We start from the raw sequence: 18,073 nt of genomic DNA on the forward strand, positions 1-18,073 counted from the left end.
GAGAGAGAGAGAGACGGAAAAGGAAGAGAGAGGAGAGATAGAGAAAAGGGAGGGTATTATTGTCAGCAAAAATAGGTATAAAGTTGAAAATTTTGTTTGTGGGAATTACACTCTAAAAAGGTATAGACTGATGGGAATTTTGAAATTTGAGTTTGTTAGTGGGAAAAAAATTCACACAATTAGGGCTAGTAGGAATTTTCCCTTTAAAAAACAACATAAAACCCAAAATAGTCTTTGACAAAATAGCTGAAATGATTTTTCATGAAGAAAATCCATATGTCTAAATTTAATTGGAATGTATGACCACATCAGACTGCCACGTGGTCCTCACGTAGCACTGAAAAATTTCTCATTTTCTACCTCTCCGTTAACCGCGGTTTTAGGCCCGGTTTTAGGCGTACGTTGATGCCGGGGCGTATTCTAGCGTTTTTCTTGGGCACAACCCAAAATTTATTTTACTGGTTACACCAGTCCTCCAATCCTAAGGTGAAGTTTTAGGTCAAGAATTCAAGATGTTGTAGGACCATAAACACCAATAATTGCCTCAAGCTTTAGCAGGTGACAGGGGCCATGGAGTTGCAAGTGGAGAAATCATTGCATGAGTAGTGTTGTGACTAGCAATAAGTAAGTCCTGCTCCAAGAGTTCCCATGCTTGCACCGAGTCTACCTTTACTCTCTTCTCCCACATTACTTCTGGGTCTGTAAAACTGAAGCTAATGCAATTCTATTCCTTCCAGGTTAGAAAGATAGCCTATTAACTATTTCATTTGATTTGATTGGTTTTTATCCCTTCTTATTTTTCTTCCTTATGTTGCATATTCAAATTTTTGCTCTTTTTCTCTATGTTTGCATATTTGAACCATAATTGAAAGATGGCCATGGCGATTATTGTGGTAATTGTGACATGGATCGGTGTCATAGCTACTAGGAAGTGGATATGGACTTTAGTGAAGCATCGGTTCAGTTACATGGTTGAAAAACGTGAGCCAATATCTCAGGATAATCAAGATTTAGTCGACAGATCTCTTCCTTCATCATCAGCTCGCCAATGGAATTATGATGTGTTCTTGAGTTTCAGGGGTCCAGACACTCGCAAGGGTATTACATTTGAGTTATACGATCGACTGCACAGGAGGGGAATCAAAACATTCATGGATGACCAAGATCTTCAAGTTGGGGATACTATTTCTCCCACTCTACTGAAAGCAATTGAAGCATCAAAGTTGGCAATTGTTGTTCTGTCTGAAAAGTATGCTTCTTCTACTTGGTGCTTGGAGGAGCTTACAAAGATCTGTGAGTGCATGAAAGATGACAACAGGATTCTGCCACTTTTCTATAATGTTGAGCCTACTGATGTAAGATATCAGAAGAGAAGTTTTGCAGAAGCATTCACCAGATATGAATTCTCTGGGCGACAAAGACCAGAGAAGGTCAAGCAGTGGAGAGATGCTTTAAACAAAGTGGCTCATTTCTCTGGTTGGGATTCAAAGAAATACAAGTGAGCATCTTGAGACTATCCTAATCAAAGTCATAATTGTTGTTTGGGATTTATTAAACTTCTGAGTATATTTGACCCCATATTCTTCTTGTAGGACTGAAAGAGAACTCGTCGAAGACATTGTGGAATATGTGTTTAGTAAAGTGCAACCTGTTGCAATCAACATGGGAGATTTTGAAGAATTTGAAGCAACAAGACAAGCCATGAATATGGTTATGAGAGGGCTAAAAGATGACAAGGTCACTGCCATTGGAGTCTACGGAATGGGAGGTGTCGGCAAGACAACCTTGGTAAAACATGTGAGTGATCAAGCTCGGAAAAATGGGATCTTTCATCATGTGATTATGGCTACTATATCACAAATCCCGGACTTGAGAAAAATTCAAGGCCAATTGGCAGATCTGTTGGGCTTTGAATTCATGGAGGAGACTGAAATTGGAAGAGCAGCTAGATTGACTAAGGAGATAATGAGAAGAAATAAGATTCTTGTAATCCTTGATGACATTTGGGAGAGAATGGATATGTCAATAATAGGAATACCTAGCTACGAGGAACTTCAAAAGTGCAATTCTAAAGTCCTACTCACCACAAGGATATGGAATGTCTGTCATGTCATGAGATGCCAAGAAAAGATCACCCTCAATATCCTATCAAAAGATGATTCTTGGACATTATTTGTGAGAAATGCAGGAAGGTCTTTTTTATCCACCAATTTTGAGAATGTAGCAAGGAAGGTAGCGGGAGAATGTAGGGGTCTACCCATAGCATTGATAGCGGTTGCAAAGGCGCTCGGAGATAAAGACTTGGTGGAATGGGAAAGAGCAGCTCAACGACTAGAGAAGTCACAAACTGCCAACCCTGACGATAAAGGTGATGCATCTGAATGTATAAGATTAAGTTATGATTACTTGAAAAATGAGGATTATAGATCATGCTTCTTGCTATGTTGCTTATTCCCAGAAGACTATGACATCCAAGTAGAAACCTTGTTCAGCTATGTGATAGGAAAAGGATTGTTTAGAGATGCTGAGACCATAGACGAAGCCAGAGGAACAACAAATTTGGTGGTCGCCCACCTAAAAAATTGTAGCTTGCTTTTGGATAGTGAAGAAGATGGATGTGTAAGGATGCATGATGTCATTCGTGATACTGCCATGATGATTGCAAAATCTAAAGATGGGCACGGGTTTTTGGTAAAAGCTGGGTCTGGTTTAAAGCATTGGTCATGTCGATTACATGAAGGCTACTCTGCAATCTCACTAATGAAGAACAAACTTCGCAAGCTACCTGAAGAGTTGGTATGTCCAAAACTCCAGATTTTATTACTACAAGAGAATGCTGATTTAGATGAGATTCCAGAAAAGTTTATCCAAAGTGCAAATGAGTTAAAGGTCTTAGATCTTGGCCTCACTAGTATTTTATCACTACCGCAATCATTGAGTCTGCTTACAAACCTCCAAGCTTTGTATTTAGATTTTTGCAAGAAAAGAGTTGACATTTCCATAATTGGAAAACTCACTAACCTTGAGATTCTTACTATGAGAGGTTATCCTGTTAAGGATTTGTCAAGAGAATTGTGGAGAGAAGTAGGAAAATTGACAAATCTAAGGATGTTGGATTTCGGTGGCATTAGTTTGGTGGGTGGAGGTACTGTCACAATTCCCTCTAAGGTGATATCAAAGTTGCAGAGATTAGAAGAACTGTACATGCTGTACTGTGGATTTGAGGTCTGGGGAAGTCACGTTGAGGGAGAAGTAGAAGAAACATATATCGGCTTTGATGAGTTAACTAGATTATCAAATTTGAAAATTGTGCAGGTTTGCATATCTGATGCAAAGTGCATCCCAAAAGAAGTTGAGGTTGAACCAAATTGGGTTTACTTTGATATACGTATCGATGGCAGCACAAGCAATCCTTACAAGCGAAATGATCTCAACTCAAGATCCTCATCTCTTAACACAACCATCAGTAGCTTACCAGACTGGTTTGTCAATGTGGTGACAGAGAAATCAGAGAAGCTATTGTATGAAAATAACTGCAAAGGGTTAAGTAACATTCTTATGGAATATGACCATGGGAGGTTACATGGATTGAAGCATCTCTCTGTAATTGGTCCCAATAAAAACTTGAAAGAGTTGATGAACACAACAACACGGATTAATCAAGAACCTGTGTTTGAGAGCTTGGAAGAGTTGCATCTGAGTTGTTTGGACTGCATGAAGGAGCTGTGTGTTGGTGACTTACCAGCTGGTTCTCTATTCAACATGAAGTTATTGAGGATCCGTGATTGTCGTGACTTGGGGAATGTACTGTTGCCTTCAAAATTGTTGCAGAGACTACCAAATCTGGAAGTAGTATTTCTTTATAGAATATGCAAATTGGAATATGTGTTTGGATGCAGCGAATTTGAGCCAGAACATTCAAAATTGAGAGAGGTGACATTGTTGGAGCTAGATGCAGTAAGAAGCATATGTAATGGTCAGGTTCCCCATGTTATGTTCTGGACTCTTAAAAGTTTGTTCATATACCATTGCAAGTCTTTGGGAAGTCTATTCACATATGATGCAGCGGAATGTCTTTTTCAATTGGAAGAGCTTTGGATAGAGACATGCCCCTTGTTGGATAGAGTAATTGAAACAAGCAAGGCAACAGTTAACAACAACAACAACAAAAACAAGAAAATTGTTCTTTCAAAATTAAAGAAGTTAGTTTTGAAGGAACTTCCTGTGCTGTACAGTGGAGGTGCTACTACTGAAATTGATATCGAGTGTCCTTCACTGGAGCACTTGTATGTGAAGGACTGCCCCCATTTATCATTTCCAACCTCTGCTTCTGACTATTTCCACAGCAGGAACCAAATCCAACTCAATGATCAACAACAGTACGACGTTCTATATTACAGGTATGTTGCTAGCTGTGTGACTTGTGCATAAACTTTATTCATATGTAATTTTTCTTTCAGTTTGCCTATAAAATTCTACCTAATATGGTTCGAAACACATATATTTGGAAGGAGAAGCACATTGGGAGCATTTCATTTTAGTTAGATTTATTAAGTCACTCTAATTTTGTATTTAGAGTAGCTTTTGCCTTTGATCTTCTGCTAGTAGCTCATTTCTTCCAGTTAGGTCATGTAGTGTAATGTAAACAGTACGGAGAGATGCATTATATCGTCGACTTGCTTACTTCTCCTTTAACTATTAGAATTTGGAGTCCAACATTGGAAAGCTGATTCATGGAGAAGAAACAAAATGAAATCATTAATGTCCCAGAAGAAGGCTAGCTCCTCAATCAGCTGTTGAATGTGGTACGTACTTCAAATATATATCCATCCATCCATTAACTTTTAGACATGTTGCTTCTGTATGCTCTTTCATTCCATCGACATAGTCGATCAAAAACAGTTCTTGTTTTGTTTTACTTCTGTTATCAAGAACATTTCCCATGTAGGTGTAAAGTAATTAGTAATTACTTGCTTCATGCTTTGGAGCATTATCTGCACCAGTTTTATTGCTCACCATATTTTTTATTTTCATTTTTCTTTCCAGTGACAGAAAGAGCATGTTTTACTTGTGGTTTGAAGTTCTCCTCGACATGTTTATAATCTTCATAAAAAAAGCTTTGAAAATAGCTGAATCTACTTAGAAAATTTCATCATGACCCTTATAAAATCTGTTCCGAAATAGTTTGAAATCCTTACACTAATTTGTTACCTTTTCAGACAATTGTAGGCTACCATGATTTCTTTACACATGAGACTGTCCCCCTAACTGCAATCAATACAATAAAAGATGCTGAAGATCATGGACGACATATTGAGCCATGTCGATCAGTTGCGCCATCTATGAAGATGGCCACAGATTCTTTGGTAAAAGATCAGCGGGAGTTAAAAGATTGGCCAAGCAATATTGCAAGGGAATGCTACTCTGCAATGTCACGATTCTACTCAATTAAGTCGGGACATGGAATTGTCTGCCAAACCAAACCAAAGGTACCATATTCTCCTTAACTGGATAGTTGATGCTATTTTGTGTTCCTTGTGTCTGGTGCCTTGTTGGGTTGTCCTTATTGTCAAGAAAATTATGAAAATATTATATATATATATATATATATATATATAATGGTTTCTTCGGTTTCTTGTTGAATATAATTGAAATGTTGTTGCAGTTTCACTATATTGCTCAACGATTGAGATTAGTTTGGCTCGGTACGTAGTTCGTTTAACGATTGGGGCTCCTTAATTTTCTGTTCCTTTTCATGTTCTTGTCTTCAATGTAGTTTTGTCTTGTTATAGAAAATGAGACAGTTGGAAACTTTTACGGAGAAATTGTTGAGGTTCTGCTGTATCCCAGTGGATTAAGGATTGGGGATATACAGGCTCTTGCATCTTGTATTCTGGATGGTTTTTCCTTGGCCTTTTTATTAGATGACGTAGAATTTAGAATTAGGTATAAAATTGATTCATGGTATTTACTAGTTTGTTGGTATATCACTCATATTGGCATTTGTTCGCGCATTCTATTAGTAATCCAAGGTGGTAGGAACCAAGACCTTCAATGTAGCCCTTCAATGTAGTGATACAGTTCTAGGGTTCAAGCTAAAAAAAATATGCTGAGGATAAATCAGGACATTTCTGTTCATGGTGGTTCTCTACATAGTTTTCTTAATTTGGGGGAGCTAACTTCATCATCATAGCTAAATAGAATTTCAAGAATGTCTATGGTTTTGTCTCTTGGAGCTTTTTCATGTCCTAGCTCCTCATATTATGATTATCTATTATAGTATACGTTGTTTGCTTTTGTAATAGGTCTTTAATTTTGGAACATGTTATTCTCCAACATACTTGCTGAAATTTGATACCAGTCAGCATGGTACTCGGTGTTCACTGGCAGTGTAACATTGCTTCGTATGGCTTATAAGCATGTTTGGCTATTTGTTATGGCTGCGCTGTCAGAACTGGTGTGGATGTTGCCATCGTTTCTTACAGAGGCAAAACTATCGAGGAACCTTGACAAAATGGTAATTCACACTACTAGCCACTAGTCACCTAATTACTCAAGTATTGACCTTGCATATTAAGATCTCGTTTCTTATAGTAACATTATATTCTCTAATCATGATAGTTCCAATTGCTAATTTGCTAGTTTGTTTGCATACACTATCCTAATTTAATTACTTAAAAAAAAAAAAAAAAAAAACAAAGAATAGAAAGTAGAATAAGATTAGAATTGCTTAATTAGCTTGATAATCATAAGAAACTAACTAAAGGATTAAACCATGCCAACCTTAGATGTACACGAGTGATATGCCATTGAAGTCCACATAAAACTGCACTTATATATGGTGCTGCATGACCATTGCTAAAAATGAAGCTGAAAGATAAACTTGATCTTTCAGAAATTAAACTGATGATTGATGCGTTTGAACATCAGACTTGAAATTATGTTGGTTGAGACTAGAAATAGATAAACATGATTCAGTGAAAGCCTAGAAAGCAATAGAGGTTCGGTCTAGACTCTAGAGTATAGAAAGATGATGTTTTAGTGTTACACACCTTGTCTGTAAGAGTTATTATTATTATTCATTGAGTAATGGGAGAGAAAGATCAGTATTTGGTTCCGAATAAGCTCGATTTCAACTTCAAAATGCATCAGATTCCTTTCAAGTTCTGTGTTTTATCAGTCGATCCATTCATTTCATAAGACAGCAACTATGGCACAGTGAGGACTTAAACAAAGATATGAGTAAGGAATTGATGCTTTACTTTTGTAGACAATATATTTGATCCAGTCTCTACCTTTGGTGCCTAATCTGGAACTAAAAGGTCTTCACAGTTTGTTTCATTTTTCTGCAGCCAACATGCTCCTCTGGACTGACCCCCACCGGAGGCTACCATGGCTGTGTAACCCACTCGCGGATGAAACTCGAATATCTTTTTGGAGGCTTCTATTGTTTCCCAGACTGTTGCGGTAGGTTAGCATACTTATGTGGTCTAGTAAAGCTAATTAATTGTGTGGAATTGGAAAACTCATTGATTGAATTTAAACATAGCTAGCTAGTTAAGTGGTTTCCTAAAAAGTTCTACTAAACTAATGAAGAAATGGCACAGCTATGGAACTGTGACGTTCATGTGATCTTTTGCTTTTGCCTTTTGAGCTGCACTTAATATATTCAGCTATGTTAGCTTTATTGGTTTTGATTATCTGGTGTTAGATGTCAAAATTCTTGTTAGAATTGCTCAATTTGGATACTTGAGACTTGAGTGTTGTTTCTAAAACATGAATGGGGAGAGCATGATTAAACTTGGAGCTCTAAATGTGTTTGATAGATTCAGCTGGCATTCCATTCATGTGTATTTGGAACTAAACAATGAAGAATGCAGCTTCTACCTGGCAAAGTCCTTTAAATCTCTAGAGCCCGTCAAGGCTCTTACGTACAGATATACGACATAAGAATGTATAATATTTATAGGATTAAATTCAAAAAAGCACTTGTTATAATCGATTTAAGAAATGAAGAATACTGTACTGGCAGGTGCTTAATTAGTTCATACATGATCAAGTTTTTCTATGGGTCTTCAGTGTCAATGGTTTTTTAGGTGAAGTGCCTTTAGAATGTTTAACGTCTAAAAATGGAATGGTCTAAAGAAATGAAGCATAATGTGGTATCTAAATCCCTATTAAGCCATACTGTGATGCAAATTTTGCCATTAAAAATGGTTTTGCATGACCACACCTGAACTCTCTATTTTCCTGAAAGAAGATCTATATTGAAGAATTTAGGTATGTGTTAGTACATCAAATTGAAGCCATTTTATTTGACTCTTGAACTAGATGACCACGGTTAGATGAAAAACTAGAAAGCAATGGAGCTATACAATGTTAGGTGTCGACAGATGGAAGTGATAAAGTAGTAGTAGGGCACTAGCGATATGCACCTCAACTGTAATTCATTATTCATGTAAGAGATGTTACTTGTTAGGTCTGTATGGACATGGTAGCTAGTGAAAAAGTTTTCATCTCTGATATGTTTCACATTGAAGTCATAGTTCAATTTCGACATTTTATAGGTTTACAAGACTAATTGAACTCCAAAGCACGCAAGTCATAGTTCACCAGTATTTCTCCTCCAAGACCGTCACTCAGCCTTCTGTCAGACCTTGAGGTTTGTATTTGGATTTTTGTACAAGGTAATTGACATATCCGTTTTCACAAGACTTGATCATCTTGAGATTCTTCAAAAGTATGAGATATACTTGTCTGGAGGAATTGCTGAGAGAAATAGGACAGTTAACTAATCTAAGGATGTTGGATGTCACAGAAGAGTGTCAGGGTGCTAGCTGTGTTAGTTACCTCAGAGCATGGTGAACAGCTGAGAGATTCAAAAACCCAGGGATAAGTAAAAACTGTTGTTAATTTTCAAATTTTGTATTCCATGTCATGGTTAAGAACTTAAGATGGATTTTTAAATTAAAGTTGTACATCCAAATTCTATCTTAGTCAAATGAATGAGTAAACAATTTATGTTACATTGATTTTTTGCTGTTGCAGAAATGGTCTTTATATTTTAGCTTTTGAACGATTATGTAGACAAGTACTTAATTTTCTTTATACAAAAAGGTAATTAAATACGAGGGCCTATGGTACAACCTGACCATAAGATGATCTTTCCAAGGACAACAGCTTTCCGAATTTATAATCTGAACAGGACAAGATCTTTTCAAATTAGTATCCATTTTGTATGTGTGACCAAAGTTTGTAAGGAGTGAGAGCATATGCCGGAAAGTTTGCTTCTCAAAAAATATACCGAAAAAAGTAGCTATCAAAGTATATTCTCAAAGTTTCTTGAACATTGTCTTCAGTGTCCAAAGAATAACACATGAACCATTGATGCGCTCAGTCACCAAACTTCGAGTCTCTCTCTAAAATTATGTTCTTGATGTGCTTGTCTCTTGCTTTTAGAAAGCATTCTCTTAGAACAACAATTTCAGCCCGTTGAAACATTTGTACAACCAATTCTTTTTGGGCGGGCAGCAAAAATTTTGGAGCTACATAAAAGGAGGGAAAACATTGTTTTGTTTCTTTTTTGTAGTCAAAAATAGAGTGCATTCATTTGAAATCAATCAAAAATGTCAAAGCTGGTATACCCTAAGCTGAGTCGCCGCGAGATCGTGACAATCCTCGTCGAGGCTCAGATCATCGCTATTTCGGAGCAGGATCTTCTCCACCCCAACCCCGATCTCATCTCCGACCTCTACACCCGCGTCCTCACCACCTTCTACTTCCTCCCCGAGTATATTTCTCTCTCTCTCTCTAAACCCCTAATTCGAAAAACCCAAAACCCTAACATGTCGATTGATTGTGGAATTTGATGCAGGGACGATGAGCAAGTCGATTTTGATTCCTTGGAGCTGCTCGAGAATCCGGATGTGCACGACATGTCGTCCCAGAGGGTCAGGCTGTGCAGCACATTGAAGCAGGTGATGGCGTTATTGGATTGCCCCAAGAAGTTTACCCTCGCGGATCTCTTAAGACCCGACCCGAATCGGACCGAGTATTTTCTGAGCGCCCTTCTCAATTACCATGTTTATAGGTACTGCATTTGTGTTTGTTTGTTGTTGATATCCACTAGTCACTGCTTTCCAAGCGAAAATTTGTGTGATTGGATGAGATAATTTGTTGGTAGCAGTGCTTAAGTGAAATTAGTGATGAACCAAAAGTAAGAGAGAAAGAATAAAGAAATTTCCTTGTTATTGATTCCTCAATGTAGGCGAAAGTACATAAGAAGTTTGGAGTCGCTTGAGATGCCTCCTTAGTTGCAGGTTTAAATTCGTACTCCGGTACAAGATTGAGCATTAAGAAATGTGTTGGTATTGCTTTGTGCCTGATTTGTATAAGTTTCATTTTATACAGTGAGGATTTGGTCTACTTGACATACGACTGTATGATATTTTTAGATATTTTTGAATATTTCTCTATTCTTTCTATTCTACTGTAAATCAATAGAGTTTTTTTTATCTCTGTTCTTGTCTCTTCGATCCTCATTCCTGAGTAGAACAGCATTCCAGAAGTTTAGCTCTGTTGTTGTCTCCTCAATCCTTGTTCATGTTGTCTTACATGTTGTTGGTTTATTTTTTTATTCTCAGAGAGACAAAAATAGATCTCGTGGCTAAAGTTGTGGATCAATTAACTCACCTTCAGAATGAGCACATATCGTGTGAGGGTCAGGTTTCTCAGGTATATTTTGTACAGAAAGGGTATCTTAAACTAATATTTTCAGTATTTAAGTGTGCATGAACATCACTGAATGTTTGTTTTGCAGTGGAATGCTGAGATTACACACTACAATGAAACAAAAGAAAAGGAGTTACCTCTTGTTGAGGAGGTAGATTCCAAAGTTAAAGAATTGCGCCAAACCATATCAGACCTTAACCTTGAACAAGTGAAACTGAGAACTTCTATTAGGAAGTTAAAAGAGAAGACTGCTGAAATGGATAAAGAGGTTAGATGATTTACTGCTAATACAGTATAGATTTGTGGTAAATAAATAGATAAAAATTTCGTCTCACTTCTAGAAAACTGTTGTAAATGCTGATGGATATCTTCTAGTAGATTTTTGAGAAACAAGCTTAGAAAGATGAATGATGCTTTTAATGAAGATTGCTTGAGAGATGCATTACAAGTGGTCACCGAAATATAGTATTTTTGTATTAACACTAATAGAGTAAAGGAACACAGATCTTTCTCTTCTGCTGTAAATATGTCATGTACTTTGTTCTTTATGTGTTTTGTGGATTTTATCTTTGAGAAATCCTTTGTCTAAGGTTGGGAATGCTTTTCTATTTACTGCAACTTATCTTACAAAGATGTTGTGTCTTTTGTATTGTGTGCACTAGTGTGTGCTATTTCCCGAACATACATTCTTCCATCTCCATCCCTTTCCTATTTCTGTTCTGCCTTTAATATGTTGTGTCACGTCTCATTTTCCTGTTCTCAGGGGTTGCAATGTAATTTATATAATTTGGGCTAGAAAAGAATAAAGGGGTCTTTGATGGCCATAATGGAGTGGGAGTGGAGGACCTTTGGAATCAATTTAGATTCCTGTTAGCTTTATGAGCTTCAGTTTTGGTTGAGCTTAAAGACTATACCTTCTCCCCCATTGTTCTAGCTCGAAAGGCTGTGGCTGTTGGAGCTCTTATGTTTTTGACCTAGGGTTTATCTCTCTTAGGCAACTCCTCTCGGGTTATGTTTTGCCCTCCTGTAGCTAGCTCTGAATTTATTATCCTAGGCTATGGATCTGTTTCTGTTTCATTTTTCAATAAAAGGGTGTGTGGCCTTGTGTCTTCTCCAACAAAAAGAAAACATATCTAGGCTTTGTATGTGTGTGTCTATTTAGACTATGGGTTGGAGATATGGCGTAAATATGCGGATTTGTTATCCAAATATAGTTGTTTTTCTGAAGTTTTTATTTTATTTTATTTTTTTATTTTTTTATTTTTTTTATCTTATTATGTTTCTCCAGATATCTGATGCTGATTTTGATCTGCTCAAAAGTGATTCAGAAAGACAAGAGTTACGTTCAAAAATTGTTCATTCACCAGATAAACTGCAGGTACTTTCTCTTCAAGTTGGATATGGTATATAGTATTTTGTTTATTGAATAACTCTACATTTTTGTTGACTTGATCTGCACACCAAGTGTTGTACTCAACAGTTTGCAAGTTTAATGCTGTCATGTTTTAGAAACCTAGAAATATATATTTCACTTTGTACTTAGTACTGAACATGATAGGAAATACATGAACTATTACCATAGTTACTTTTTTCTGCTGGATATTACCATTATACCATTGTAGGTTGATGATGCAGATTTTGGATTAGGGGCTCATTCTTTTTCTTTTTTTTTTTTTGGTTCTCTTATTTTGCATTTCCACAAACTTCAAATTTAATTGTAAAAACAAAAGAGATATAATATTTACATATTGAATCAATGCTCTTAAAATGTTGGGGAAGAGTTCTAGTTTCTAAAGGAAGAGATGAGCTATGCAGGGGTCTTAAACTTCTGAGAATTTGCTAGGTGTTTGATTCTGACTTAAGAGACAAGCACTTAACATGTGTATCTTTGAATATAACATGAAATTTAAAGTATAATCTCTTTTCCATATGCTGCATTTTGATATCAGATGCTAGTCAGTTCACTAAAAGATGGTTCATTCGAGTGTGACTCTTACCACACATAATTTCTTTTATTGCAATTATCTTTATATGAAAAACTAAAATCAGTTTCTTTCCCTAGAGATGTGATAAAGAATCAAGATATTTGTATAAAAGAGGAAGTAGGCATTGATACATTATATCCCACTTAAAAATTTGAAAGCCTTGGCATATAATTTACAATGTCCTAGGCATCAATCTCCACCTATACTCAATTTTTGGTTGGTTGCTTTAATTACATAATGATATCAGATCACGTACATGTTATCTCGGTGCTCACATGTGCTTAGCACCAATGAGTCTCCATATGTTTTGCTTGAGTGGCACATGTGACGGGCTTGTGAAGCCGTGCCTTTATGGCTTGGGCCCCTTCCCCTGTAGCCAAACTGTTTTGGGTTAGGTGCTTATAACTTCACATGTTTATTCAGTACTGACATTCCAAGTTCCTTCGACAAAATCCAAAATGTCATGATTGGAGTCCCCATTGCCCAAACTGATGCATCCATAGGGAAAAAAAAAAAAAAAAAAAAGAAGCTTTGGAAGATTCTTATCACCCTGAAAAAGTCATTGACATATTTTATTTATTGTTCTTGTGTAGAAGTTGACCTGTAGTAGATATGAGTACTTAATTATTAATCCTGAAAGTTAATTGTCTGGCATTGCCAATAGTCCTTCTCATTCCCTGTAAAGTAAATATGTTTGTATGAACTTATGATTACTATTGTGGATACTGGGATGACGTATGGAAAGCTAGAATAGAATTTAATAACATCATTTCTACTGAGATCTGGAGTCCACTCCCTAATATGTGCTTTCAGGCTACTGCAAATGTCTTTCATAAACAATCTGGAGACCTTACCCTATACCTCCTCTTCTCGGGACATTTCTGAAGTACCAATAGGATTTCCAATTGCTTGATCACATGTTATCCTTGACCTCATTTCATGGGTTAGCCAAACCAGGTCTCTTAAACTTTGTTTCATTAGCTATCTATATAGACAGGATTTATGTTTCATTAAATTATATGTACAAGTGTCTATCTATAACATCTTAGTTGTTTCATTACCTGCTCACCAGAAGCTCTGTCTAATTAACTAAACCATCACATATTTCCTTGAAGAGAGCTTTAGCAGAGAAGAAATTAATTAAAGAGAATGCTACGAGTGATGAAATGTTAGCCATGCAATCTTTGAAGGAGAAGACTACTGTTGATGAGGTGTATACCAAGGTAATCTGTTACGATATTCAGTGTTTATTCATGCCTCTGCAAGCTGTTTATTTATTTATTTTATTTTTTTCAAGTGGAGCTAGTTATATAAAATCTATTCTACCTACATATAACTCAAGAGTAGAAGATGCTGTCTAGGCCTGCATATTCCAAACTGTCTTAACTTATAAGTTAGTTGCTGGTAATATACTCGGTTAGATATGACTAATCTCGAGGGCTTTCGACAAAAAACGTTGTATCTCCCTGCCCTAGTGTATAACACTTCAACTTAATTGGGGGGTTGCCCAAGAGCTTAACTGTCATGTCTTGGCCTAAGAAATCACTCTGTGGCATGATTAAGGGAATTGGAGAATTTATGATAGCTGGACTGAGAAAAGATGCATGTACGATATCCGCCTACATTTATCCTCAATATCACAAGCAATTGGAGCCATTGATCACCATACCTATACTGTAGACTCGATTTCTACTTATGTGTATCTTCTTGTAGATTTTTAAACCCTTACATTTGTAGATGTTAGTGATGTACTTGTAAATTGAGTTCCAGCTCCTTTCACGGAAAAGAAAAGAAAGAATTACATATTCATCTTGGCATAAATACATCAGATATCCCATGCGTGTCTGTGAAAGAGTCTGCTGGTCTCTATTATGTTTAACTTATCATTTTTTATATGCTTATTCTCAGGTCTCCAAGAAATTGAAAAAGCACTTGGCCCAGATGCACTCTATACAAGAACAGGTATGCTTTTAGTTATGTAGTTAAAATGTTTAAGTGCTTGTAGTGGTGTTTAAATTAATCTTTCTGCATCTTCTATGCTTAAGATAGACACAGTTTTCCTATTTATAATACAAGGTTGTTTATTGATGCGGTGCAAGTGTTCATGGCTTAAGTATGCAGTTCATAATAACGCCACTTTTGAATTGTTAAGGTCAATTCTGCTAAATCTACTATCAAAGAACACAGGGCTTTAGAAGAAAAAAAAAGTCATGATGAAGTCCTAAGCAAGGTTCTTCAGGATGAACAATTGAAACAGCAAGCAAAAGGTAATTTTTAATACTCATTTACGCTCGTTTCATATATGATCCTGCATTCCTGATGATAGATTAAGCTTAGGGTAAATGGGTAGTAGCGATTTGGAGTTTAGAGCTCTCTTTCTCTTTCCGCAGTGAAAGAATTGAATGATTTGAAAAAGAAGTTAGAAAAGGAAAAATACTTAAAGTTTGAGGAGGCTAGTAAAAAACTCAGTAATGTGGAGCTAGAGGTGGAATCTAGGAGCTGTGTTCTGGAAGCAAGGAAGAAGAATGTTGAAGCTGCACGAGCAGAGGTACTAATTCTACTTTATGATTCTCTATATCTATGTCGTTTTCTGGGGCAATAAAAGTGTTCGGGAAGGCTGTTAAGAACCAGCCCAGGACACTGCCTGGTGGCTTATCAGAGCACCGGGCCTTCAAACCCTAATGCTTGACATATCTATGTGGTCTTCTGTGTGTTTTCGACCATCTGTCTCCATCTAAAATATTCAGTGAATTATTATTATTTTTTTTTGAAAGATAGTGAATTATTATTATTTTTTTAAAAATTTGTTCGGGTAGAGCAAACAGTAACATTTATGATCTTGCATTGGTAGGCGAATTCTATAACTGCGAAGATTGCAGCAGTAAGAAAATCTGGGGCAACTGATCAGCAACAATTAGCTCGTCGAAGTGAGGATATCATTAAAGAGGTATGTACTTGGCCTCTAGTATTCTCGCCTTGCTCAACTAGCTTTAAAGTTACTGAATAATAGGTTCTGCTATTTAGTAATTAATGTAAAAGCTTCCCTGATCTTTAACCAGGAATAATTATATGTAAGCTAAATCTGACATATGTGGTTACTGGTACGGTGGTACCCTTTGGAGTTAAAACATTCTTATGATTAGCTTGATTTTTTGAACCTTGGACATTTTGTATAGTTCAAAAAAAATTGTTTAAATGTGTGCGCATGAATTGTTGCAGTTCCACCAATACTTGTATTCAATTGGGGTGTTGCTCCAATGTTGATGGAGCATGGAGTAGCTGGATTTATTGGCTGTTTTGACTGCAGAAAGTATCTTCAATCTACAATTCAAAAGCCGAAAGCATCTAGATGCGGTCCTCCCCCTTTGGTTATTTTCACTGACTTCGTCAAGATGTAAAAATTGTAGCTTCAGTTTACACTTTAGACAAGTAATGGTATGACGCCGTTAGATATTCATAGTGAGTCTAATTGTTCAGAATGGAAAAAGAGGCTCTTTTTGTTTTGTTCAGATTGGTTCTGATTGGTTTTGAGAACAAGAACAATGTATTGTGAACATGTTTATCCTCTTGGCTTTAATTTTTTTTTTTAATTTATTCGACTCAATCAACATGAGACATAATGTATCAAAAAAAAAAAAAAAAAACCAAAACATGAGACATCAATATGTAAGTTTTGATCCTACGACCAATCGTATCCAGCTCCACCTATCTTGCATGGAACTTATTCTTGCAAGCCCATAAGCTGGAGCAGGTGTACATCAACGCTATTTATAATCCAATGCCATCCAATGGCTCCCCACATCTACATAGCCTCGAAGCAAAACCGGGTACGATGGTCAGGCAAGGTCACTGGGACTTATGTCCACAAAAGTCTGCACCCGATAGAGGAACGTCATTGCTCAATCTTCTTTCTTCTTTTTTTTTCTTCGTTTTTTTTGAGGAAGGGATATCATTGCTCAATCAAGATGGCATTATCTCCAAATTGTTCCAAGTGAAGGCACTGCAAGCCTCAAACATTCCAAAAGAAGACCACGGCAGCGCGACGAGATTGAACCATGGCGCTAGGTGCTGAAGGGATGCTGTTTTATATTCAAAACAAGATATAAAAAGTCATCATTAGTCAAAGACACAGCAGCTTAGAATAATACTTAATGAAATACAGTCCCCACTAAGATTGGAAAACACTTCATTCTGTCTTGCTATGCAATTAGACCTCTGTGTCTATCAACCACTTGCTACGTTCGTTTTGGATTCACCCACCACGAGAATACTATGAAGGGTGTGGCTATATCGTATTGAAAGAGCTTGATTCATTTATATAGTTTGAGATATTATGACTCAATTATGTACAATGAAACATTTATGCCCAAGAAAGAATGATACTACTAAGCTAATCAAAGGGCAGATACTCATCCTGAAAACTGATTTCTCAGCCAATTTACACGACCACATCTTTACAACAGCCGGATCTAGGAATTATGGATGCGCAAGGCATACAATATCTTGTGTAAATTGGTAATTACAACAGAAGCTTGATTCAGAACCATTATCCGTGCCTCAGACTATCCTCATCAGTCATCATAACGTTATCTATTCTACTAGCAAACTCCCTGTCATCTTCATCATCACCATCACTATTTACGTCAACTTCATAATCACTGTCTACATCGGAACTCGTAGACAAAGTATGACATGAGTTCCAATCAGGAGGGAAGGTCTTCTGCAGAGCTTCTGTAAGCTCACCACCTGATCGTTCAATTTTGCATAAGCACCTTGACCAGTGAACTGCAGTTCCCATATCCACAGTCAAACCAGATTCTATCATCTCCTTGCAGATAGACAGAAGACCAGAATAAATGTAAGCTTCAGCTACAGTAGCCCTTGACAACAGAGATGTCATTAAGCAATGGTACACAGCTTTGTCTGGCTTCAATCCAGCCAACTTCATATCTTTGAAGCATCTCAAAGCCTTCTCAGGTAGAGAAGCACGTGCCCAACCATGTATCAGTGTGGTATAAGTTTTAATATTTGGCTTCACTCCAAAAGTTTTCATTTCGTCGATTGTTTTCGCAGCTCTCTGAAAGACAAATTCACTTACATTATGATACGGTGGAACTAAATCGACAAAGTAAAACAAGAATGAAGTTATCCATGTCTATTTATGGTGCTAAAGGACCCCAACTGAAATCAAGTATTATATGCAATAAATAAAAAAACTTGGCCTGACAGGATCTAAACACATATGGGAATGCAAATCATCTTACTTTGCTTTATAATGATGCAAGACAGCCCAAAATCCATATTGTAGTACATAATAATTATAAAAAAAAACGAAAAGACAAAAAAAGCAAACGATG

At 36.7% G+C, this 18,073-nt stretch overlaps 3 protein-coding genes across 3 annotated transcripts in view; 2 read left to right on the forward strand and 1 right to left on the reverse strand.

Annotated features, from left to right (window-relative positions):
• Positions 1-872: 872 nt before the first annotated feature.
• On the forward strand, positions 873-8,955 carry LOC101308916 (disease resistance protein At4g27190-like). The gene is made up of 8 exons (XM_004308566.1): positions 873-1,498; positions 1,593-4,400; positions 4,703-4,805; positions 5,220-5,489; positions 6,306-6,517; positions 7,353-7,467; positions 8,568-8,687; positions 8,819-8,955. The coding sequence occupies exons 1-3, from the start codon at positions 873-875 to the stop codon at positions 4,728-4,730; spliced, it is 3,462 nt and encodes a 1,153-aa protein (XP_004308614.1). The 3' UTR covers positions 4,731-4,805; positions 5,220-5,489; positions 6,306-6,517; positions 7,353-7,467; positions 8,568-8,687; positions 8,819-8,955.
• Positions 8,956-9,360: 405 nt separating this feature from the next.
• On the forward strand, positions 9,361-16,217 carry LOC101291665 (kinetochore protein nuf2-like). The gene is made up of 11 exons (XM_004307094.1): positions 9,361-9,790; positions 9,875-10,090; positions 10,644-10,734; positions 10,820-10,999; positions 12,020-12,109; positions 13,832-13,939; positions 14,625-14,678; positions 14,869-14,983; positions 15,107-15,264; positions 15,568-15,663; positions 15,936-16,217. The coding sequence occupies exons 1-11, from the start codon at positions 9,627-9,629 to the stop codon at positions 15,978-15,980; spliced, it is 1,317 nt and encodes a 438-aa protein (XP_004307142.1). The 5' UTR covers positions 9,361-9,626; the 3' UTR covers positions 15,981-16,217.
• Positions 16,218-17,262: 1,045 nt separating this feature from the next.
• The window catches only part of LOC101309201 (pentatricopeptide repeat-containing protein At5g04810, chloroplastic-like), a 6,942-nt gene continuing 6,131 nt past the window's right edge, over positions 17,263-18,073 (reverse strand). The window contains exon 10 of the mRNA XM_004308567.1: positions 17,263-17,793. Within this exon, the coding sequence (XP_004308615.1) occupies positions 17,263-17,793 (531 nt within the window). The remainder of the gene's footprint in view (positions 17,794-18,073) is intronic.

The sequence above is a fragment of the Fragaria vesca genome, linkage group LG7 (genome assembly GCF_000184155.1).
Source record: "Fragaria vesca subsp. vesca linkage group LG7, FraVesHawaii_1.0, whole genome shotgun sequence".
NCBI classification, from domain to species: domain Eukaryota; kingdom Viridiplantae; phylum Streptophyta; class Magnoliopsida; order Rosales; family Rosaceae; genus Fragaria; species Fragaria vesca.